The sequence below is a fragment of the Perca flavescens genome, chromosome 8, assembly GCF_004354835.1.
Source record: "Perca flavescens isolate YP-PL-M2 chromosome 8, PFLA_1.0, whole genome shotgun sequence".
Lineage (NCBI taxonomy): Eukaryota > Metazoa > Chordata > Actinopteri > Perciformes > Percidae > Perca > Perca flavescens.
Genome location: NC_041338.1, coordinates 19,964,650 through 19,989,361, shown reverse-complemented (window position 1 = coordinate 19,989,361; position 24,712 = coordinate 19,964,650). Strand labels below are relative to the sequence as shown.

Here is a 24,712-nt window from a genome sequence, read left to right as displayed (position 1 = left end):
GCAATGTTCCCTCTGATGTGGGTGCTGATTGTTCATTCAGATGTGTACCCAATGCATTTGAAATGCTGCATACAACAACCACGTAAGGCACTCTAATATTTCATGTACAGTTGATACAAAGTTGCACACACAAACACATTTATGCCTAACCTGAGCTGTCCCTGGTCTACGTGGTCGTGACCTGTCCCCCTTCCTCCCTATGCACTCGCACGGTTTTCAACACTGTCTGCTGAAAAGAGTGACCGTGATCTTCACACTTTGCTCTGTTGTTTATTTCTCTCTGTTCACCACTCCTCCACTCCTTCACACATTCTTCCTCTCACTCTACTCCTGCTCAATCTTTTCTTTTGCTCCACACGCCTTTCCTCCCGGCTGCTTAATGTCGCTGATGTGGTTGATAATTTGGTCATGCTCACTCCTCTGCTTGTGCCGCATCATATCCTACCTTACTTCCTCCTCCTCTTCCTCCTCCTTCTCCTCCTCCTCCTCTTCCTCCTCCTCCTCCTCCTCCTCCTCCCATTGTGGCATACAACGGATGGATTACTGCTATATATCTTGCTCTCTGTCTTTTCTTCTACCTGTGGTTATCTTTCACTTTCCCTTCATTTTTGTTACATTTCTTGGCTGTCTCCTCACTCAATCTCTACCAACTACTCTTCTGCTCTGCATTCTTCTCTCATATTCTTTCCTCCTCCTTCTCTTTATCTTTCCCAAAAACTATCACTTCTTCTTCCTTGAACCTCTGACTATCTTTATGCCTCTTCTCTCTCCCCGTTCTCCCTGCTTTGGGCCCCTGCCTCCCCAGGCCAGGGCTCCTACCCCCCCAGACCTTTCTGCGAGACAGCAGTCCCCTCCTGCTTCTCCCCTCTCGCGCTCTAACCTCTGCTCTCTTCTGTATTCTGCTCCCTCTGGCATGGCTGTAGTGTGAGGTAAGTTCTCCGCCTCTTCCTGAATGCAGCCCCCTCCCTCACCCTCCTCCCTACCCTTTCTTCTCCCTGTTACACTGTGCACACTCTCCCACACTTTCACTGACACACCCAGCCCTCCTCATCATCACCACCACAGTCATGTTCATGCCCTCGCCTTAACTCAAGCCCCAGGCAGGTCAACAAGCAGACCAGCTGCTCACAGTGTCCAGGTCCAACACCCCGATCCTAAGAGACAGCTCAAAGCAGTACTCCAACAACACAGTGAATAGAGGCATAAACAGAGCAGTACAATCAAAAATAAATGGTGGCAATTTATTTTTTTACAGTAATTGACATATATCCTCTTAAAGGGTTTAACACAATGTCACTGGATAAAAACAAATTCCTAATAAATAGCGTTGATTTTGAATGTGCAGTTTACACAAGCCTTTAAGCATAATGTATATACTGTATATAATAATATATAATAATTTACATGTACAAATGTCAATGGTACAGTGTTTGTGTGTGTATGTGTGATGTAATCCATCACTATACCTATATCTGTTTGTTTTGTTGCGAACTGTTGTATTGTTTTTGACCTAGCTGATCATTTACAAGAACGACACATCCTACTTGAAAAAGATTGCTGTTTGTAGGTTCAGCATTACACTCCAGCCCACCAGCATCAGTTGCAATGTGGCATCTCGCATCATTAATTTCAGATGAAGGCCCATTTGGCTTGAGAGTTTCATTTGACTAACCTCCTCCATCCAGCTCCTTGCAGGGCTACGGATCGACTATTGCGACAGCTTTTCATCCCTTTTTCACTCATAGTTGGCCGTCTGTTTGTCTGTAGACAACAACAACAGCATGACTCTGAGCCAGGAACTCCCTCCTTACTACAGTACCCTCTGGTTTCTGACCAAAAGAAAACACACACACACACACTCAAACACATGCAGTTTACCAGCCTTCCGTCCTATCCACCTTCACACTTCCACCTCCGCAGCATCAACCATCACGCAAGCACACAGCATATCCTACCCTACCCCATCTCTCCTGATCCCCCCCGCTTTGCAGAGGCCACTGCCTGCCCTGGCTGCACAACTGGCTCACTGGCACCGCCCTGCTGGATGGAAGAGGCAATGAACAGGCTAAGCAAGAGCACTCTTCCGCAGCTTTTCTCTGTGTCTCTTGGTTCCAAAACCACCCCTTCTCTGTTCATAATTCTGCATTTTTATGGCCTTGGTTTACTTTTTTCTTTCACTCAGCGATGGCTGTTAACTCTGACCTCAAACACTCAGTGTCAGAGTTCCCCCCTAGCATCTCTGGTAGTATGTTTGTAGACTCTGTATCCCATGTCTTGTCCTGTGACATTTGGTCTTATATACATATAGTTCTACCTCCATGTTCACCATCTAGCTGCATCTCATTTGTGCAGAATGTAAACAAATACAGTTTTGTAGAGTAGCGCCACCCATTCTCCAAGCCATGAGACCCATACAGGTGTTGAGTGTTTGAGGTTATGGCTGACATTTGTTTAAAAAGCAGCATGAACATGGATGTGAGTGAGTACAAAAGCTGCATTTAACCATTTGTGTGTTTGTGTGCATGGATGAGAGTGTGTGCATGGGAATGTGTGGATTCGTAGTGCCCTTTATGCGGCCACTAATGTTCACACTCCTCCCCCCCCCTCCCCCTCTTTCACTTTCTTTGTATCCCTGCAGCACTCGTAAACAAAACTACATGATGAACTTTGCCAGACAGACCGGCGCGCGTCACTACTACAGTCGCAAGAGGCGGGCACTGCAACAGCGTGCCTGAACCCACCAAGAAGGGATTCGCCCTCGGACCTGCCAATCACACATTGACCTGCAACGCCCATCCTTTTGCTCCTGATGACATATTGCCCTGTCGAGTCCCATCCACCAGCGGATTCCAGTCAGCCTTAGTTCCCTTACCCATCTCTCCCTACCCTCTGCCACAAACACAGGCCATCCAATCAGCTTACACCAGCCAAACATGGCCTTCCCAACCACATGGGTTGGCGGGAATGAAACTCAGAAGAGAGTGAAATGGCCATTTTGTTTCCTTTTTTTCATGGACGGTCTGGGTTTCTAGTTGTTTTTCTAATTGTTGCTGTGGTTCCTCCGATTCCTGTTCCCACCTTCCTTAACCCTTCCTCTGGCTTACCTCCATGTCACTCCCCTTCCCTATCCTCATCCTCCTTCTCCTACCACACTGTGAAATTGAGACATAATATATCACTGCTGAACTGACCAGCCGATTGGAGAGTTGCCTCCCAGTTCCACTGAGCCGTCGGGGGGAGGACCACTCCACTGCCGCCAACCGGTACGCCAGGAGAAAGACCACAACGATGACACTGACCATGAAGAGGAATAACGGTGATGAAGAAGCTCAAAAAAAAGAAAGAAAGAAAGAAAGAAAAAAAAAAAAAAAAAAAAAAAAAAAAAAGAGTACTGTGTTCTTGCTGTTCTGTGTGTCTGTGGTTTCTTTTTGTGATGAGTTGACTGTGGTGTTCTGTTCATTTGTTTGTTCGTTTTCTACTAATTCATATGCTTTTAAGGGGGGGAGGGGAGGGGGGTTGCTGGGTTCTGTTTCCTTTTCCTCGTTTATCTGGAATGGATGTGGGCAGGGTGGAAAAAAAGCCCGGCCTCCACAGGAAGAAGGAACGAAAGAACGATTTGCACGACGAGAAAAGGAGAAAATAAGAAAAAATTAAAGACTGAACATTGATTTTTGTTGTTTTTTTAAATCATTTTTTATATATGTTGGTTCCCGAAAATACAGATATTTATGGTAAATGGTTCTTCACGTAACCTATTTAAGATGCACTGTGCGTGAAATCTGTATGTTATTTTCCAGTGTTAAGTTATTAGGCAGTTGAATCAGGCTCTCAGACTGCATCATCTCCCCTCTTCTTTCTCTTTCTAGTTCTCATGTGCTGTTTCCCCCCATTCCTATCCCCTCTCTTTCTCTCTGCTGATTTCTGATACCTGGAGGTGAGGCTCTATTAGTGTTGTTTTTTGAAGTCTGTGTAATATGGACCATCTGCCCTCAGTGTAACTCCAGTATAGCAATCTCCTGTATATATATGTATATCCACTATGGGGAGACCCAGCAGCCTTATAAAAGGGAAAATAAAGAACTGTCCAAACCTCATACTGTACCCATTGCTTCAGCTGCTCTTTTTCACTCTTAAAAGATAAGCCTGGCATGTTTTTGTCTTTTTCTTATTGTCAACAAATCTCAACTCTCAATACTTTCCGACTTCCCTTCACTGTCAATGGGAGCCCGAGCCCATTCCCATTGATTCCTACCAAGGATGGGGAAACAAATACACAGTACTCAGCAGGATGGTGTGTGTGTGGGGGGAGGGATTGACTAAATAAACTACAGTGCCCATGTTCATTATGATTAAGGAACATGTCACTCAGTAGAAACGTTTGTCTCATTGATATGTTTTTAATTGTTTTTTATCATTTTTCAATAATTTTTTGAGCTCTATAGCACAGATAAAAAATAATAATAATCAGGACATGGAAACAAATATTTGTTGACAATAAGATAAATATATCACCAGCCTTGTCTTGTATGTGCATGTTGGTGTGAGAGAGAAAAGTGCCTGAAAGTATCCAAAAGATCATAGAATATAATTTTGTTTCCACATCTTTATTTACAGACATTAATACATTATAAAAAGACATTTTCTTACCAAGACATTGTATAAGAATATGTCTGACATCACCATGGTGCACACCTCAGTGTCTTCAGACTGGGCATTCACCACATTCTGCTGCAGGCCCTCTGCATTACTCCATGCTGAGGCTGCAGAGATGTCTCTGAGCACCGCTCACTTGGTGTTGGACCATGTAAATGTCTTCCCCCTTTACATGAACCCCTAAAAATGGTCGTTACATACAGTAGCGCATCAGGTGTCACAGGCGGCTGGCCATCGCAGCTACAATCACAAGTGTTACAGTAAAGTAGAGGGATTTAGGTGTGACGCCCAGGCAGGAGTTACAGTATGGCCAATCACAGCAGTCGTAGCTCATTTTGTAGATGGTTCCTTTAAAGGTAAGGCTGTGCACCTGGCTGCAGTCCTCCTCCACCATGCAGCCCCTGGCTGACAGGATGCTGTGGTTGCCATAGCGACCATTGGCCTTGAAGCACAGCTCATCAGGGGGGCACTCTGTCACAATGAGCTCAACGGTCCCCTCCTTCTCCTGGATGTAGCTGTAGTAGCAGTGCAGATTGTCACAGAGCATCGAGGGGAGGAGAAGGTAGAACCACAACACAGCAACGTGCAGGAGCTGCAACATGTTTGGTCTGCAAGTTAAAGAGAGCCATTTGGTATATTGCTGACTTAATATTTTAGCAATCAACTACAACAAAAAATCACAAACTTAAAGAGTACAGTACATCAGCCATTAGTACTGCAGTTCCATACTTTTGTGAGATTTATAAAACGGTATGTGTCAAGTTCCAAAACCACCAATTCCCACTTCCTATAATGCAAATGTCTATTTTTCATATTCCACTACTCCAGTTTGCAGACTTTCTGTTAAACGTCTGTGGTCTCAGAGATAATATCAAGTCACATCACTTTCTTAAGTAGTCTAATGTGGTTCCTAGCTGGAACGCCACGTGTGCAATTGAGAAGTGTTCATGTATTCAAGAGCATGCATTATCTCTCTTTTGAATGTTTGTCTGTGAGCTTCTGTAAAACCTGCTAGTTTTTATTACTACAATTCTCAGTGTTGCAACAGTAATTAGCCTTGATTGGGCCTTTAAATCTTTGAATTTAATGTTAAACCCTGGAGAAAATTCAAATAATTCAAATTCAATCAAATTAAAACATAATCCAAATGCAACATCAGGCCAACAGATCAATCCGATTTAGCATCAAATCATTACACTGAAAATGTCCAATTATGCATCAAGTGACTAAACTAAAAATTATCCAAATACAGCACAAAAAAAATCCAATTGAAAGCATTCAAGTCAGTATCAAACAATATAACTGAAAAATGTTAAAATTAGCAACAAATAATTAAGTGAATTGGACTGAAAATATTTAATTCAAATATGGAAAATAGCCAGTTCAAATCAAATACTCAAACCAAAAAATTCTCAATCCCATTTAAACTTTTAAAACTTAATTTAAAATCAGACACTCGAAGATATAACATAATTCAGTTAAAATATTCAAAACCGGAGAATATGTAATTCAGCAGAAGGTAATCAAGTGAAATGATTTAATTCAGCACCACATAACAAATGATGTTCAGTTTACTATTTGGCAATTCAGTAATAATTCAGCAATTTAGCTTTAGGCGGTTTTCAGAGAAAAGACCAAAACCAGAAACTTCTAATCTGATTGTAGAGCGTACAATTTAGTTTTCTTTTAAAAGCTCAGCAGATCTTAGGTTACCCCATTAAAAATCATACACACAAGAAAAAAAGCTTCCATAAAATGCTCAACTAGCTTAGGAAGGAAACTATCTGGCTATACGTAAAACACAAAGTTAATTTAATTAAAAAGCCACCTCTCTAGGTCAAACATGAAACATGAAAAGATAGGCTATTAAAAAAGAATTGCTTAACAAGCTGTTAAAAAACAAGCTGTGAAACACTTCAGTTTTCATTCTACAACTCATATATTTACCCTGACATGTAATCAGCCTTCATTCACAGGTGTCAATGATCTCCACTGATTCTCACATTCAAAATGCTCGAGGCTGTAAAAGGCAGTGTGCAACTTTTAAAAACAGTATTATGAAGACTCACCTGCACATTTAAGATTTAATTCCAATCAAACAGGCAAAAACCTTTCTGAGCTTCTCCTGATGAACTCTAATCTCACCACTGAGCTTCCCGCACAGGCCACACCTACTTGTAATATCAACAGAGGAACTACACCACATGGGAGACTTAATTATGGTGCTTTTATTTTGCTGCATTCATCAATAACCACATAAATAAATTGTCAGCATTTACTCTATATACCAGGAGGATGGCTGAGAAGTCCACCTTTTTCTCTCTAGAGCTAAAATGTAATCACACTTGTTCTTCTCATTTACACATTAATTTAGCAAAAATACTAATAATCACAAACATTCGATCAAATGCGTGTTGGAGGCTCAGGTTAGTGCCTATGGCTAACAGGCCTCACCCAAGCCTTCTATAAGCACTTCTAAAATGCAATGGCAGGTAATGTGGAGCTCTTTGACAATGTGTAATTTGCACATGAATCCCAGGGATCCTCTCTAAGAACATTAGTGACATTAATGTAATCCATTTTGGCTGTGATCATCCCCAGTACCATCTTCAGTGTGGTGTCAGACTTTGGCTGGCCGTTACATTCGTCTTTGCAGCAGCAGGCGTGGCTGACGTTGTACTTGACCCCCCGATAAGAGGTGATTTCATGGGAGCCACAGAGTTCAGTGTCCACGCAGCCCTGAGCCGACAGGATGTGGAGGGAGCCGTAGTGGCCTTTGGAGCTGGAACAGCGCTGATCAGGCAGACACTGGCTGGTGATTTTGGGGCAGGACTTGCCTTTCTGCTGCAGAGGACAGAAGTAACACAGCAGGCTATCCAGACTCAGAGTAGGGAGGACCAGCGCTGTGGCCAACAGGATGGAGGTCAGGAGCCAGCGTGGTCCCAACAGATGGGCCTCCAGACTAATGTAGAGCCACACACAGAGTTAAGAGAAAGGATGCAGACAGGAAACATTTTCATATATCATATATTCAAACACTTTCTTCATCAGTTAGAGGTTTTATGGGTTTCAATTGTCTGTTGAGGTGCAATGTTCACCTGCTTTTTTTTTGTGATGCCATCTTCCTGTCTGTTAAATCCCCAGACGGTGTGAAGATGTGTCAACCTGAGGAACCTCCAAACACCAACCCAGTAAACCCTCTGATTACCAAGCTGAAACAGGTGTGTCTTTCAAGCCTTTTTGAGCCTAATGCAAAAAAATCATTTTAGAAATACACACGCAAAACAAAAAGGGTTTTAAGTTGGATTTTAGCTTCCAGGTAATTGCTCAAAAATAACAATCTTGCAGTATCCTTCAAAACAATTGGTAAAGTCTTAAACAAAATCTCAACTAAGGCAAAAGAGAGGATTAGCCTACAGTGTCATCTGTCTGCTGCTCTGCATAGAACATGTCATGTGGGAAGAAATTAAATCATTTCATGTGGCGCTAGTAGCTGTTGAATGATATTTTTATTAATAAGAGTCCAGTCTATATTCGTAAAGCATCTGCAACACAAAAAAGAAATGGAGAAATCTTCCTGTAATTGGCCACATTATTTTTTCTTTCTTGATTTTCTGTTCATGTTCCATAGACAGATGAAAAGGAGAGCTTTCCCTCCTTATACAAAGGTTTCTGCAAGGAAAAACAAATTATTGATAAGCTAAAAGGTTCATTACCACCCATGTGTATATGATAGAAAATGGAGGTATATTGTATATGGTTAGTGAAGTTTTAGTGGTTTGCTTACAGTCAGCTCCTCCTCTTCCCTGCCAGCGTCCTTCCACTCTTCTTGTTCCTCTGCGGCGTCGTAGCTGTACAGAGGAATCATCCTATGGCGCAGCTCATCTAGTCTGAAGCAAAGTATGAAAAACAATAGAAAATAAAACCTTAAATATACCAAATTGATCTGAAAGTGATGCTTAAACCACAGAAACCACCTTACCTGGACCTCCTCCTGATATAAACAACCTGAAGAGAAGCACAACAATAAAAACTTAAAAGATAAATCTATATGATGCAGTCATGTGAAATTAAAGATGCAGAACTGTTCTTACCATTGCCAGCACACATCCAATCACTATGAGTAGTACAAAGGGAATCAGTGCATAGTAACCAGGAAATCCAGGTTTGTGGTTTGGAGGTGAAATGTGGGGAGTTGTGCTGTTGAAATGCATTTCTTTCTGCTTGATCTCCTCCCTCATACAGTACAGAACACCCCTCTGCTGCATGCACCTCAGCTGACACCTTCGTGACACATTCAGTGGAGTGCCGTTGCTGTCATTCTCACTGAACGGACATGTTTCTCAACTCCTGGAAGATTCACAATGATTGCTAAAGAGAGTCAAACAGCACACACAGTTTACTAAGAGATGTATCATCCTATGATCAGTATGTAGGACATGTTCAAATGAAATGAACTAGGAAGTTGATGATAGTACAAAAACCCCTGAGTAATTTAATCTTACCTTATGTGTCATATGTAGAGTATGCAAATATACATTTCCTGCTTGTTGCTTTCATTTCACACTTCACATTAGAACACAGTGCTTACATACCTCAACCTGCTCAGTGGCATTCCTGAGTTAGGAGTGGATGTGATGTTTAAAAGTTTAAAAAGAAATGTTTCCATTACTGTAGTAATTATTGCACAGTGATATGAATATATTGTGTTAATTGCTTTAATAAGGGTCGAAATTGTACTTAAAATAAATAATAACTTTAAATGTATCTGGATTGCTTTGCACATTTGATTTTGAAACTAATTTACGTCAACAACCACAGTGATACACACACATGTGATGTTCTTTTTCCTCCAGCAGAGGGAAAGTTGTTGTGGGTTGCAGGAGGGGGGAGGAGGGGATGGACAGTGGGAGGGGTGAGGGAAGGGAACACAGTTAGGAAGCTTTCCAAGTCTTGTACAGGTCCAACTAGCTTAGCATGGCTTCAGTCAGGCACACCTCGTCGGCACAAGATGGGTTTACAGGGACACAGTTAACACAGCTTTGATGGTAAGTTGCCAACAAAAAAAGCTCACAGTACTTTGCAATAGCCTACGTTTGGTATGTGGAGCTGATCTAAAGTTCTCAGCTGTGAATATGCTTTCAGTATATGTGAGATCCTTAGTAATGTGACAAGTCTTTTTTTGTATTGAATGAATGATACAGTTTTGACCGAACAGAGTTTTAATATTTAACTAATGTAATGATGATGGTCTAAAGTTGAAGACTTTAACACAAGTGTCTGCCATAGATGTAGTGGCGCGCGCCGGTAGATTTCCTATTAAGATTTGAAAGCTTGTTAATAATTAGCGTTAACCAGCAGGTTCAGTTAGACTGCAGTCATAAAACAGAGTACCTGGCCTGCCTGCAACAATAGTCTCATACACTTATATCTGATTCATTCCTAAATCCTAATTCTGTTTTTTGTTTTTTTTTTTAATTCCACATAGTTCTGTATTCTGCTGTGCTATGAAGTGAGGACGTTTTAAGAGTGTGAAACAGGAGGACTTGTACGACTTCCTAAAATGTGATGGATCCTTATCAAAACCGAAATGGAACAATCCAGAGACAAGATGCAAGCGTCGTTGACGGACCCATTTCTCTTACTGAGGATCTAGCTGGAATGTACATTTATGAAGTCTTTCCTGAAGATAATGAGACTCATTTGTACGGGTCCACCTTGACTGGGATCGTACCCCAACCCGACCCCCCAGGCAATCTCTGGGGTGATGGAGGAGGAGGAGGTCCTGGGAGTACAGAGCACCAAAGCACAAATGGGCCTCCCCCAGTGCGTCGCCCTGTCCCTTTACTCCGAACCAGGCTTCCTAGTGCATGTTTACCATGTAGACAAGGCCAAGCACCCCCTCCTGTCCCCCCCAGGACACGAGTACCCCTCGGCAACATCAACGGGCAGCTTTCCTGTGACATCACTGAGCCCGCTCACAAACTGAATCGTTCCAGGACAGAAATAGACAATCATGTGAGTATCTCTTGTAGTTTCTCTCTGGCCGAAGACAAAAGCTCCTTTTTTGTGATTAAATCAAATGACTCAAATTTAAAAATTGCCAAAATCAGAGTAAAGGCCTCAGTGTGTAATATGTCTTTATTTTCTTCACATCAGGACCCGTGGGCCATCACACTAACGGACACTCCGCAAGGCAGCACCAAGAGGCTGGCTTCTTTTTGTGCTGCAACTTCCAAGTGAGAGAGTGCATACAAATTAGTTCCTATATATTTAAATTAAATATATTTTTAAACTTATTTTTCAATTATCTGTTTGGCATGTAAATGAGATAAATATAAAATACAGTGAAATTAATTGTTTAAAATGTCCCCCTGAAGGACACCGTTTAGTAAGTAGTTTAGCAGTAGTTAAACTATTTTTTTATTTTTTTATTGCTGGATCCTACAAAGTTGTAGTTGCTTAAAAATGATCTCCACATGATTTTTTCCAAAATGTTCTTTATATGTGATTTATTTTAATATAGGCTACTGTCAGAAACCCAACAGTATTTTTGTGCCTTCTGTGAGCTGAAATGAATCGTGTTCATAAGTTTAGATAAAGAACATGTCTGTCGTCATACTTCCTTTTTCTCTTTGGCAACCTGTATTTCTTTACTGTCTCTGGCAGGCTAATGTCACGGTACAGGCACACAGACAGCGTTTATAACTCAGGTGTGGTATGGAGTCGAGTGTTACAAATCCACCCTGCACTGCTGCAGCAGGTGGAGGTGACTGTCAGCGTGGCCACGGACTGGGACAATCAGCAGCTCCCCTTCCCCACCACAGGTAAGATTAACCTTAAGATTGTACCACAGTCAAAATATGTACAATCACTGTAGTTTAGAAGGCTGTCTTTCAATTGATGATGTCACCCCTAAAAATAATAATCAGAATAATGAGGTGCAGCAATATAGTATACTTAAACTAAATTGAAAGCAAAATAACTTATTGTGGCCCCTTTTTAGGATATTAAATTCTGGAGCTCCCCAGGTCACAAATCTATCTTAAAAGTATATATTTTTGGGACTGTCATTTAAATTTAGTTGTTTGTAAGTTTAGTTGTGTGCCAATTTAAATCTCTATCATTCTTATTAGTACATGGTGACCTCCATGTAAATCCAGTCTGCGTAGGTCTAATCAGCCACATAACTACAACACCTGTGTGGAGGCCTTTATTCTATAATAAAGCATCATACTTTATAAATTCATCATATGGTTTGTATGTACTTCAGCTGTCAGATAAATATAGTGGAGTAAAAGTATAAAAGTAGCAGAAAAGGGAAATACTCCCCCAATGCATGTTTGTTATGCACTACAGTCTCAGAGGACACTCCGGCTCATTCTTCAGTCGCTGCAGATGTTGGCAGAAGTGTTTGGACTCTGAACTCTCATCCTTTATTCAGTGAACAGGACAGTGACGAGTCTGATAGATGAAATCTTCCAGCTGCTGGACCGACCTCCCAGCACAAGCGGGCAACATTATTTGAAATTGTGCGACTCTGATGAGTATCTCCAAAAGTAAGTCACTAATCCAGAAATTAACATTTACCTATGAGCTGTGAGGTTCTAGTCTATGATGTTCTTATCAAACATGGTGTGTTTCCACATTGATTGTTTGTTTAATTTGGTGATCTCTCCTCAGTGAAGAGCTGCTGGGTATGCACGAGACTATTCAGATCTACTACAAGTTTAAACTAGTAGTCCCCCTCCGGCTACTCCACATAAACAACCTCAAACATCGTCTGTGCAGAGATGTAAGTCAGTTCAAACTCCTCCTCTGTTTCCACCTACAGTGTAGATTATTTACCAAGTAGGAGTGGCCTATCTTCAGTCTTGAAAGACCTGTGCTCGGCCCTTTGCCAGCTTGTTATTATCAGCTCTATGGTTGCTGTAAAAATCTCCACCCTGTGTTCTTGACTTTGGTCTGTTTACACATCACATCATGGCTGATGGCATTTAGCAGCCACAATTAAATAGAATAAAGGTGAACCTGATGTGTCCTTAGATTTATAGTCAAAACTCACTGCCATTTAATGACTCTGCATGCTTTTATATAAATTATATACAAGATTATACAGTTATTCAAAAACACTACTCCATAAACTGCCGCAATCCTACGCATCAATCAGGATTTCAACCTGTGTTTTTTTCTCTGAGGGGGAGGACGACCGAACCACATGCCAGCTGTACCAGTTCCTGCGTCCTGTCTATGTTTTCAACACCTGCAAGTAAGATGCATCCCAACTCAGCTTTGGGAAATTGCTTCAATAACAACAACAACATCAACTGTTCAGTGGGTCATGTGTCAACCAGTGTCTGTTTGTAGAAAACCAAAGGAATGGTAGCTTTGCTTTATGGTTCACTGCCACTTTGAGATACATGTGTGTTTAATCTTTCGTTCTCTCAGGTTGAGCCTGCAGGATTTGCTCAGTAGTTACAACAGAGAGGTGACAGAGCTGATGAGAAATAAGGTCAGTAAAGAGAGGATAACCAGTGTGATATTTATTTCTCTAACACACATATCCTACATACATGTATCCTAAGTTGACTTTCTGCTATTTTTCTTACTTGGGTCTGATCTCATCGTGTCTGCAGTCTGGGATGAACGTTAATGTGCTTGTGGGCCATGTTCGCGCCATCAGCAATCTTCTGTGTGGGCTGTCGTGTCAGGAGCTGGAGGAAGCTATTGGCAGTCTCAACAGAATCAATCCCATACCTCTGGTAGGATATTGCATACATTTGTAAAATTCCTCATGTGATAAAGGGCCATATTCAGTATAAACATACAGTCACTTGCACTGAGCCCTTTGCCGTTGTCCTGTGTTATCACATTTTAATCCTGCTTCAAGCTACTTTTTCTTCTTTTTTTTAAAGATAATGCTGTGTTATCTTTATTTTATACCATGCCTCTGGTATTGTGAAACTGCAGTGCACCAAACAATGTGTTGTGGAAGAAAATAATACCTCCTCATTCCTCTGAACAATACAAAGCTTTGTTTCCTTATCTTTTTTACAGAGTCATGATGAGATGTCTGAGTGTGAAACTGGTGAGGAGCTGTTACTCAATTATAGTGAGTGTCGGTGTGGGTGTGTGGATTATTCGGCACTTGGCCTTTTTATTTAATAAAGAAACTGGGTTACCCATTTGTTTGTCTTTATAAGTATTTATTGACACATTTGTCAACAACTATAACTCCTCCTGTTGCCACCCATAAGAGGAGGCTGGTGTATTAACAGATAATGAATGAAAAAGTAAAACCGTTAAAATAATATAAAATATGTGTTCAGAGGAAAAGTTAGAAGTACTTGTTATATACTATTAAATGTTTGTGTACGAAAACTTAAAGTAAAGTGTTACCTGTTTGGTCTATTAACATTTTAATCTAAATTTACGTTTATTCTCTGTACTCCAGCCATGCTCATGCTCCACATGGCGCTGCTTAAAGTGCTGCAGATCTTTTTTGACAACTTCCAGTCAGACTTCAGAGGTCAGGAGCTAACCAGCAACATGCAAATACTTGATGTTGATGACAACACTGAAATCCTCCAATTCAAAATCTCCACTCTCTACCAACTACAACCCACTTGGTTGAACAAGTATGTGTGCATTTATAGTCGCACACAAACACGCAGTCATTTTGATATGCGTATGTACACACATGCAGTACTGATACACAAATAAGTGCACACAGTTACAAATGTTGACCACATCCCTTATAAGAACATTGTGTTTTATTGCTTTCCCTTTCCTCCATTATTTTTAGTTATGAGTGCTTCTCTGTTTCCTGTGAGTTGACATATGGAGGAACAAAGATCAGTGACACTGGAATTTCTGAAAATATCAGCACCGCCTTGTCATACGGAAACAAGATCCAGTGTAACCGCATGTAAGCGCAAAATCTTGTGGATTCTCCTTCTGTAAAGGTTTTATCACATTCAACTTCCTTATTCCTTGTTCACACAATAATTAAATTGTCGAACTTACTTACTATCCTTGCTTCTTTAAGTGACAATCTGATCCAGGCTATTTTTGTACTGGTCTGTTGCCATCATAAGTGTGTTTATAAGAAAAAATCCTAATCTGTTCATTTCAATACAGATTTATGAGTAGTAGAAAATTATAAAGAAAGAAGAGCAAATGAAAAGATTTAAGAAATAACATAACAAGTAAATGGATGACTGAAAAAAATTAAAAGAAAATGATTATGACTGTATGTTTTTGATTTTAGGATGGTGTTCCCTGTTCTGGTAAATCAGCTGCCATATGAGTGCATGTTGACATTTTGCCTCAAGGGCTCCAAGCGAGGCAAGGGCCCCGAGCTTTTAGGCTGGGCTGTACTACCTCTTTACAGCGACAGGTAGGTTGTCCATGATGTTTAAACCATCTTGTAAAGTTTTTGTATTCACTTTTGGACCAGTTTAAAATTCAAAATTCACATTTGTAAATGATAAAACAGGAAGAGGCTAGGGAAGTGGAGGGAGTTAAATTCCTGATTGCAGCTCAGCGCTGTTATATGCACGCTGAATGAGTGCTAAATGTTTATATGGACTACTTATTTTGAGACACAAGTCATGGCCATACATGATTGTAGGGTGTCTGGAAAATGTGCTGACTATAAAATGACTTCCATGCCTGCCGGAACTACTAAGAGTCTCCTTTTTGTAAGATTGGCAAAGTGCCCTTTTAACACATTTTTCAAATGACTTTTAAAAAAGAGAAATGCATTAAAATTTCTGTCACTTTTATCTTTTACAATTATGAAAAGATCATTAATTCCTTTTAACTGCTGCAACTCAACTTTCTTACCACAAAACATCTATAGAGAAACATTTTTTTATTGTCTCTGTATTTGTTCCCATATATTATAATCATATTTCTGTGTCAAGTAGAGCACAGCTCAGGCCCCTTCAATGTCATGAAACTAAAAACTAAAGAGGACAATGTTAATCCTGCCTTAAGAATTGCTAAGTCAGTAACTTATATCACTTAGTGTTGCTCATGCTATTTTCTTTTGTGTTTTAAAGAGAATTTGATTTGGCATATCAATAAATTCTACTTCTAAGTGCTTTATTCATTTAAATAAAGGTTATTATTACTTCTAATATATTATTTTCTTGTACAGTACTTAATGTACATTCATGTTATAATTACTGACATATAGTATGTGTACTTTGTGTGTCTAGGACTCTGGTAATGGGCACCGTTCTGCTCAGTATGTCCACACTGGCTGAGCTGCCTGCTCCTCCCTCCCCTGCCCTGTTTGACAGCCACAGACAAGCTGTTGGGGTCATACTGCAGGTCAGTAACACTGGACAACTCTGTTGAACAAAACACAAAGGACACCACATTTCATGCTCAATCATTCATCCTTCCACCTTTCCCCAGCTGGAGTTTCAAGATCATTTTGAATGGAAGTATCAGAGGCCCATCGCCCTCCCTAGTTCATTCATATTTACTCAGCCATGTGAGGAATTGCAAAAGAAAATGTTGGAAGTCTCTAAGAAGCACTGTCTCTGCTTGTGAGTAGAAGAAAATAACACACTTTATATGATGAACTACTGTACATGTATACTGTATGTGCTGCATTCAAAGTTTCATATTTTTGGACATTTTTTTCATTTCTAAAGGGAGATTTCTATTCGCTTGTTTTCTCTCGCTGTGTGTATCCCAAAGCACCTAAAATTGTCTCTCCTTCCCCAGTCTAACACAAAATGAGAAGGCTTTCCTCTGGAGTAAGCGTCACTGCAGTGACAAAGCTTGTACGTTCCTCCACCTGCTGCTGGGTGGAGCCCCCCAGTGGCAGCCTGAGAACTTGACAGAAATCTATACTGTTGTAGAGAACTGGCCAATCCATCTACCTGAGGAGGCCCTCTTCCTGCTCAGTGACAGGTAGTTTACACTTTGTTCACATACAGAAACATGGACACAATCATTATGCAAAGCTGCAAGGAACAGCAGAAATGTATAGCATACAACACATGGAGAAAGGCTTGGGTTGATGTTTTTTTTGGTAATGTGTTTCTGGTACACTTACAACCATGCCATGATTGCAGTAGCATATCAGCATCTTGTAAGAAGGTGGTCTAAAATATTCAATGTTTTCCAACACATTATGCCTGGGTAGAGCATAACAAGAGTACCTCCTAATAAGTGAATTTCCCCATTGTGGGATGAATAAAGTACTATCTAATCTAATCCTGAAGGCAGCAGAATGTGACCAGGTAGGTTTAATGGTCTCATTTATTTCCACAAAAGAGATCAGATTCCTCTTCCTCTTGTCCTTCACTAACAGGCTCTACCCTGAGATTGGAAACTCAGATTTTTTTGGTTCCAGAACAGCTGATTTGGGTTAGTTCAATCAACGGAGTAGGTTCACTCTGAGTTAAGCAAATGCACCACCACTATAAAAAGGCAGCATGAATGGAGCAATGATATTGCGATTCACCATGGCAACAACCACAAAAAAAACGGTTGCCGTACTTCACCCATCTGGAGTTGGAAATACTCATGCGCACATACAGCGAGTTTGAACATATATTTCGTTAAAAAAAAAGACTCAGTTACCATAGTAACTGACTCTGAGGTCAAATTACCTCTCTTTCTGAAACTGGCTGGAGTTACCTCTCTCTCTCATGTTTGATCTGCCTCCCTCAGAGTTTTCACTAGCTAAACCTGCTTTCTGAAACGGGCATGAAAACGACATTTGTGATCACAACCATGATTCAGGCTTCCATTAGTCTTGTTTGGTGACTTTCTATATCTTTTTCAGTTTTCATGATCAGACTGTGCGGGGGGCTGCGGTTAAGTACTTTGAACAGATACCAGATGGAGAGCTCGAGGTTTTTCTGCCACAGTTGGTCCAGGTAAGCACACACACACCACTTGTAGAGGTTTGAAATCTTGAGATATGCAATGGCTTACGCTAATAACTGTCTAACATTGTTCCAAGCAGCTAATCCCTTTTGCGATGTCCATTGCAACCCAGCAACACAGTCCAATAAATCCACGTTGGAAACGTTGTTGAAATAAAAGATGAAATCTCCGGTTTTTATTCCTTGGTTTCCGATTTACAAGAGGGAATGTGAGCTGACTAATACACTTATTGTAGTTTCTAATGAAACAAAAATAAATTCTTAATTAGAAATAGCTAGAAGTTAGCAGCTAACAGGTAAGAAAACCTTTCGCTTCCACAGCTCTCAAGATCTGAACCACAAAATGAGAATCAACGTAACGTAGCCGGAGTTGGCCGGTTCTTAAAGAGGCAGTACATTATTTTACCAAGATGTACAAAATCCTATAAAAACATGAATTGTAGTATGCTTTTAACCTTTTATGTATTATTTAACATTTTAACCATTACATGAACTTCTAAATGAAATTACTTACTTTTTTAACATTAATTCTTATTCACATTGCTATGAATTGTACTTTGGCCTTTATACCACTATTACACCTCACATTCATCTCCTCATCATCCTTTCTGTGTCTTTAGAGGTCAGTATTTCAAGACCAAGCCAGTGTTTAATTGGTTTAAGCCATCCGATTTTAAATATGAGAATGGTTAGTACACTCTGTAGATTCCTCAGTGGTTTGGTGGTAGTTTGATCATTCATCCTGTGCTGCAGGCTCTGAAGAGTGAGTGGGAGTTGGATGGACCTCTGGTGATGCTGCTGTTGGAGAGATCACTGAAGAACATTCGGATTGCTCAGCAACTTTTCTGGTAAGCAGCAGAGTCAGACATCAAACTGAGGGAATGTAGTTTTGGATTACTGCTAACACCATTGTTGTTTCATTCACCTGAAAATGTTGATAAGCTATGAAAGTGAAATTAAATCTCTAGTTTTACAAATGGAAACAAAAGGTTGCGATGATGTAATCAGCAGTATGTTGCAAATAGGAATAAATGTGAGATAAAATAATTTTATGCAAAAATGCTTTGATATTTTAGTTTTTTTCATTGCTCCATTGTTTTCATGCTCAGTATTTTTCACTGCAGTATGTACAGTAAAGTTGTGTCATTCCTTAATGTTTCACATTCTGACAGGCTGTTAGAGGATGCTCACACTGACCCTTACTACCAGAGTTGGTTCAGTAAGGTTCAGGCTGCCCTGCGGCACTGCTGTGGCCGGGCACTGAGGCAGGAGCTGGAGCATGAAACCCGCCTGGTGTCTGTGCTTGTACAAGTGGCTGAGAAGGTGTGCACTGCCGATAAGGCTCAACGTAAGGTCTGTAAACACATATATTATCTACCCAATTTATTCATTTACTCACTAACTCGCTCATCATGCTTCATTGTCATGTATTTCATTTGTTAGCTCTTTCATTTTATGTGTTTCTCTGCAGACTGTTTTGAACAAAGAAAAGTGGAAGATTGATGAGTTCTTCAGAGATGGGATCAGCTGCTGTCTGCCACTGGATCCAGCAGTCCGTGTAAAGGCATTGGACGTGGATGTAAGAACATTACACAACAAATGACACCTTTTTATATCATGACTGAAATATAATATACACACAGTTGTATACCATTTTTGGAGGAGTGTTAACTCCTTTTGTTATGTTACCTACAGGCCTGTAAGTTCTACAACTCCAATGCTGCCCCTCTGGGGATCTCATTTATCTGCTCTGACCCTCTGGCCAAGAACATCAGTGTCATCTGCAAGGTTTGTAATAATATGTTGCTTCATTGATCCACACTAGGCATCATTCAAAAACAAATTTAATATTCTTATCCTAAATTTTTCTTACTTTTTTCTTTGAGGTTTGCTCGTACAAGTTCACAAATCAGATTCACCCAACTCTCTTAACTGGACAAACATGTTATAAATTGCGTGTTTGAGCCTAATGAATGTGATGTGTCATGAGGACGTGCACATTTGGGAGATTTGGTTGTTAGCATAATCAACGCCCCAAATTTGCTATATAATTCCACTGTAGCTTGAACAACGGCTCAACACAAAGGGGATACGTGTGACATGCCACTTAGACCGTCTTGCTGGGTAAAAATAAAACAACCTTCTAGTAAACAGTTTACATCACTCCATTAAATGTGTTGTTCAGACAGGAGATAACCTGCGTCAGGACATGCTGGTACTTCAGATAGTCCGTGTGATGGACAGGGTTTGGCTCCAGCACGGGCTGGACCTGCGAATGATCACCTACAGGTGTCTTTCTACAGGGCAAGCTCAGGGTCAGTTTATTTGTGTTTTTGAATGCACAATAATATTTCCTTTGTCTTATATCTCTGTGGCTGTGAATTTATGTTTTTCCACGTATATTCTATGTGGTCGCCAGGCCTGGTGGAAGTGGTTCCAGAGGCAGTGACCCTGGGCAAGATTCAGCAGGAGTGGGGTCTGGGTGGCACCCTTCGAGAAGACACATTAGAGAAATGGTTCCACATGTGGAACAAAACTAAGGAGGACTATGAGAAGGTTACAACCACTACAAAATATTTTATGACTTAACCATTACTGTATGCTTTACCATACATGTGAAGATTTGTTTTTGCTTGTTGCATTGCATAACACTCTGCTACTGTGTATGTGCAGGCTGTTATGAACTTCATCCACTCGTGTGCAGGATGGTGTGTGGCCACCTTCATCCTGGGGATCTGTGACCGCCACAATGACAACATCATGTTGAGACACAGTGGACACATGTTTCACATCGACTTTGGCAAGATTATGGGCAACGCACAGAAGTTTGGAAGCTTTAAAAGGCAAGTAAATAAAAAGTCAAGCATTGTTTTGAAATTGAAAAGAGTGGCGTTTGTGTTTGGGCAGCAAGGAGATACAGAAAAGTTATAAAGTCAAAGACAAATAATGTGAATGAACAAGAACCTTCCCCTGCTCTTTTTTTTTTTTTGCAATGACAGGGATCGATCACCATTCATCTTTACATCCGAGATGCAGCACTTCATCACAGGCGGGGGTCAGAAGCCTCAGCGCTTGCATCGCTTCGTGGAGCTCTGCTGTGAATCCTACAACATAATCAGAGAGCGCTCTGCACTGATACTCAGCTTGTTGGAGCTGGTAAGACCTTTACTGAATAACATCATCACGGTAACAATCTCTTAGCTATATCTGAGAATAGATCATATTACATAATACACTTTTTTGTTCATGATGTGTATGTGGTTTCCAGATGCTAAGTGCAAGAATGCCAGAATTGAAGGACTCTAATGACCTGCAATATGTCCAGAGAAACCTCAGACCTCATGACACAGACCTGGAGGCCACATCCTACTTTACAAAGTAATCGAATGAACAACACACAAATTCTAAACAAATTCTTCAAAATATCCCATAATGGATTTCTGTCGCTGTATTAATCTGATTAGTAACGGTTTGAATCCCTCCTGATGTAGGAAGATCAAGGAAAGCATGGGCTGTGTTGCAGTCAAGTTTAACTTCCTGACACACAGCATGGCCCAAGGGAAGAAACAAGATCCACGAACCCGGGAAGGCATCCCCGCTCCCAGCACCAACATCCAAGAAGCTGTCATCCAGGGATACACCGTCAGGGGAAAAGATGTGGTGAGGCTGCATGTTGCTCTTCATGCTGTGGTTATTCACACAGAAAATAATGGCCTCAGTGGTGATTTACATAATGAAATGCCAATGAGAAATGTTGCCTATTGCACTACAGAGCTTTGTGTTAGATCTGAATAGCTAGGGGAGCTGAGACACATGGAACTGGCAGCAGATTCACACATTTTTGTTTTAAGAGGAATAACCCCTGGCACTCATCTGACTGTGTGTGTTGGGTCTGCTGTCACTTATGGCCTCCTAGGCAGCATTGCTTTGTTTGGAAAGTCTTTCCCTTACTCCCCAGAGTCTCAAGTGAGGAGTGTTACTGACATTTGTTGGCATTTCACTGCTCTTTAATCAGATTAGGCTTCCTGATGTCAGGTTTAACTGTTTGGAGACAGAGTTGGCCCAGTTGATCAGTTAACGTTTAATATAAGAATTTGGGAACTCTTAATTTTCACTGCTTCTAAGTGCTAGTGGTGGTTGTTTTGTTAGCACAGTATAAGCACACAAATTCATTATTTCTTACATTCTTTTTAATGTAAACTCAAACATAAAACAGAGGAAATATTTAACTGTTATTAATAAAGACTGTTAAGTTAAAGAAGTTATTGGTTAAGATTGACTTCTACAATAGAAAGCACTGTAAAAGGTCATAGATGGCAATTACCGACTTTTGACTTGGGGTTAGTTTTCAAAAATGTTTGCACAGGTCCAAAAACAAATTGTTAAATATTCCTGGCTTACCTTTACAGTTTTATTCACTTGTATACTGTACATCTAATGTTCCTAAGGCAAGACCGACCGACCATAAAAACTGTAATAATGGGATGCTTTACATATCCTTGAGGGTAAACTTTCCCTTGAGCTGCCTTCTTCCAAGAGATTTTAAGTGCGTAAGCTAGTTACCAAAGAGCACTCATGAAAGAAAGCTGGGAATCAGCTGATTAAGAACGTGGATGATATAACAACTGCCTGGGAGCTTCAAAGTGGATCCCGGGATATCAACGGTCTTTACTAATATAGTCACCCTGTAACCTAATTCGTTTTGTTTGATTTGCAGATCTATGACCTGAGAGTGACAATTCATGATGGTTTTCTGAACAGTGAGAAGACATATGGGCAGTTTGAGCTAATCCATAAGCAGCTTCAGAAATACTTCATTGAAACTATGCTGCCTCAGTGAGTGAAGAAAAGAACGTACACATACAGCTTACATCGCATGCCTATTTTATTTTGAAACGCTGCTATTTTCTTCCACAATAATGTCATAATGTGATGCATGTCTTTACTTCTTCTCCCTTTTTATAGGTTTCCTCGGTGGTTTAAGTTGTCCTTCAACCCGGGCAGCAAGATGTCTCGGCTGAATAAATATCTGAAAGAGCTTTTTGCGGGACCATGCAAGGGAGTAAGTTTCTCTCATCACTGGTTGATTTCTCTGGGATATCTTGTTATACCTGGCTCTAACTTGCAAACCTGCCTCGTTCTGTCGCTTGCAGAATGAATATGTGTGCAGCTTGTTCCTGGATGGCCCCAGCACAGTCCAAGAAAGTGTGATGACGGGTAATTTCCTGCTCTTAAATAATGAGGGGGGTGTATTAAAAAAACGTCATGCTAAAGACAATATTTAGAATGTGAAAATTGATTCAGTGCCACGTCTTGAGGGAATTCTAAAGATAGTCCATACACAGTACAGTATAACACATGTTATGCAGTGGTTTACTGGCACTGATGCACTGATCTATTGCAGGGGCCCGTCCTCAGATCCAGCTCAACATTTCTTACTCTGACTGTAAGCTCTCAGTCTTGGTAAAACACCTGAAGAACATTGTGAGTTTCCTTCACTCTTATTATTGCATTGTTTGTAGCATTTAACAAGAGGAAAGCATACGTAGTAAATGTGTTCTCTCTTATAAATACTTTATGGTGTGTGCTCAAGTGCAGGCTGTCCCTTCTGGCCCTTTTTCTCTTTTCAACAGAAGCAGGCAAACGGCTCTAACCCGGACGCCTACGTGGTCATGCGTTTGAGACCGGACCCTAAGCAGCGCTCCAAGAAGAAGACTAAGGTGGTCCGCAATAATGACAATCCAACCTTCAATGAACTGGTACAACTTCCATCCTTCCTACACCCTATCGATGATTTAGCACAGTCACAGCTTCCTTTGGTTTTCGACATACATCATACGGTTGTACATCATATGACACCCTAAATCCTTAGACCTTTGATTTAGATAAGGAAAATCTCCCTAAAGAAAAAAGTAATACACCTCAGTTAGAGCAACATTGCCCCCACAGTGAGCTAAACATTAATTTAACATTTATAAATGCTATTTTATTATAATCTAATCTGTTTTTTGTATGTACAGTACCTCTTGAGAGGAAGTGCTTTCACCCAAGTTTTAAAAGTGATCATTACACAAAGTTAGAGTGAATGTTCAAAGTTTAAAGCTGCTCTCCCTGCTGTGTGAGTCTGATCTTTGAGTGTTAAACCCTGCGGACTCTGACTAGTAGCCTCTCAAACACTTAACAGCCTCTTACAATCTTTTATTTTGCAAAGTGAAACCTTTGCAGATCCAAATGGAAAAACATTTGACCGAAATCTTAGATAAAAGCTAAACTGTATAACAGAAATATCCTCAAATTAATGGATATTCTGAATGTAGAGTTGTTTGAAAGATAAACATATCTGCCTCTTATTCACAGCTGGAGTACAATTATGTCCCACTACTGTATGGGATGGTGCTGGAAGTGACCGTGAAGAGCAAGAAGACTTTCGTGGCTGCAACCAACATTAGACTGGAGGAGGAGTTGCTTGACAAGGAGACCTGGTTTCCCCTCGGGAACTGTGCAGTCTGACCTCCGAGAGCTGCACTTTCGGCCTGCTGCCAGCAGGGGGTACAATCACACTGAGGGAAAGAATCAATCCAAAGATTTCTCAGACTATGAATGAGACCAACTCACCTGAGCAGAGGAACTGTGCACTCTCTATTCATTTGGATGACGTTACAAGAATGAGTAAAAGGCTCAGGGAGGGAGACTGTTTACTGTGTGAAGCATCATTTGCCCTGTGTGTTTATTTTTAAATGTCAATCAAATGAAGGACATTAGCTAATTAGTCAGATTTTTGGATGTGGCCTTGATGATGAATTAGGGAAAGAAACTACTTTTATTATCACACTTGCACTTTGTTTTTATTTTACTTTAACTCAAACTGTGTGTGTGTGTGTGTGTGTGTGTGTGTGTGTGTGTGTGTGTGTGTGTGTGTGTGTGTGTGTGTGTGTGTGTGTGTGTGTGTGTGTGTGTGTGTGTGTGTGTGTGTGTGTGTGTGTGTGTGTGTGTGTGTGTGTGTGTGTGTGTGTGTGTGGTCGAGACTGTCGATGTGACAGATTAAAGAGGTGATGTAGTGCTGTTAGGGGCTGCCTGTCTGATACCTGCTCAGACTGAGTGTGTTTGTCCCTTTGGGCTGTGGCAACTGGATGTCCTTGACCAGT

At 40.8% G+C, this 24,712-nt stretch overlaps 4 protein-coding genes across 9 annotated transcripts in view; 2 read left to right on the top strand and 2 right to left on the bottom strand.

Annotated features, from left to right (window-relative positions):
* The window catches only part of reln (reelin), a 106,289-nt gene extending 102,847 nt beyond the window's left edge, over positions 1-3,442 (top strand). For both annotated transcript variants that reach the window (XM_028584835.1, XM_028584834.1), the window contains exon 64: positions 2,639-3,442. In XM_028584835.1, coding sequence (XP_028440636.1) covers positions 2,639-2,735 — 97 coding nt within the window. In that variant the 3' untranslated portion in view covers positions 2,736-3,442. The remainder of the gene's footprint in view (positions 1-2,638) is intronic.
* Positions 3,443-4,585: 1,143 nt separating this feature from the next.
* Positions 4,586-6,710, bottom strand: bncr (bouncer). The gene is made up of 2 exons (XM_028585085.1): positions 6,601-6,710; positions 4,586-5,261 (listed from the first exon to the last, which is right to left on the bottom strand). The coding sequence occupies exons 1-2, from the start codon at positions 6,621-6,623 to the stop codon at positions 4,871-4,873; spliced, it is 414 nt and encodes a 137-aa protein (XP_028440886.1). The 5' UTR covers positions 6,624-6,710; the 3' UTR covers positions 4,586-4,870.
* Positions 6,704-24,467, top strand: pik3c2g (phosphatidylinositol-4-phosphate 3-kinase catalytic subunit type 2 gamma). 4 transcript variants are annotated; one of them, XM_028585081.1, is made up of 34 exons: positions 6,704-6,875; positions 7,798-7,874; positions 10,142-10,671; positions 10,813-10,892; positions 11,323-11,480; positions 12,098-12,212; positions 12,337-12,448; positions 12,852-12,922; positions 13,102-13,165; positions 13,290-13,415; positions 13,711-13,765; positions 14,108-14,291; positions 14,459-14,581; positions 14,924-15,052; positions 15,879-15,993; positions 16,081-16,214; positions 16,396-16,584; positions 17,465-17,558; positions 18,321-18,415; positions 18,740-18,920; positions 19,039-19,146; positions 19,263-19,355; positions 19,753-19,882; positions 19,987-20,123; positions 20,241-20,410; positions 20,567-20,723; positions 20,836-20,945; positions 21,059-21,227; positions 22,285-22,403; positions 22,533-22,629; positions 22,721-22,784; positions 22,972-23,051; positions 23,201-23,326; positions 23,925-24,467. In XM_028585081.1, the coding sequence occupies exons 3-34, from the start codon at positions 10,222-10,224 to the stop codon at positions 24,075-24,077; spliced, it is 4,188 nt and encodes a 1,395-aa protein (XP_028440882.1). In that variant the 5' UTR covers positions 6,704-6,875; positions 7,798-7,874; positions 10,142-10,221; the 3' UTR covers positions 24,078-24,467. The 4 variants fall into 4 exon arrangements, with proteins under 4 accessions (XP_028440882.1, XP_028440881.1, XP_028440883.1 ...); XM_028585080.1 differs by lacking the exon at positions 6,704-6,875 and adding an exon at positions 7,232-7,637; XM_028585082.1 differs by lacking the exons at positions 6,704-6,875; positions 7,798-7,874 and adding an exon at positions 9,588-9,701 and having other exon boundaries at positions 13,711-13,741.
* Positions 6,862-9,000, bottom strand: LOC114559989 (small integral membrane protein 29). Of its 2 annotated transcripts, XM_028585084.1 has the most exons (5): positions 8,748-9,000; positions 8,636-8,661; positions 8,441-8,543; positions 7,752-8,325; positions 6,862-7,615 (listed from the first exon to the last, which is right to left on the bottom strand). In XM_028585084.1, the coding sequence occupies exons 1-4, from the start codon at positions 8,919-8,921 to the stop codon at positions 8,272-8,274; spliced, it is 357 nt and encodes a 118-aa protein (XP_028440885.1). In that variant the 5' UTR covers positions 8,922-9,000; the 3' UTR covers positions 6,862-7,615; positions 7,752-8,271. The 2 variants fall into 2 exon arrangements, with proteins under 2 accessions (XP_028440885.1, XP_028440884.1); XM_028585083.1 differs by lacking the exons at positions 8,441-8,543; positions 8,636-8,661; positions 8,748-9,000 and having other exon boundaries at positions 7,752-7,898.
* Positions 24,468-24,712: the final 245 nt, after the last annotated feature.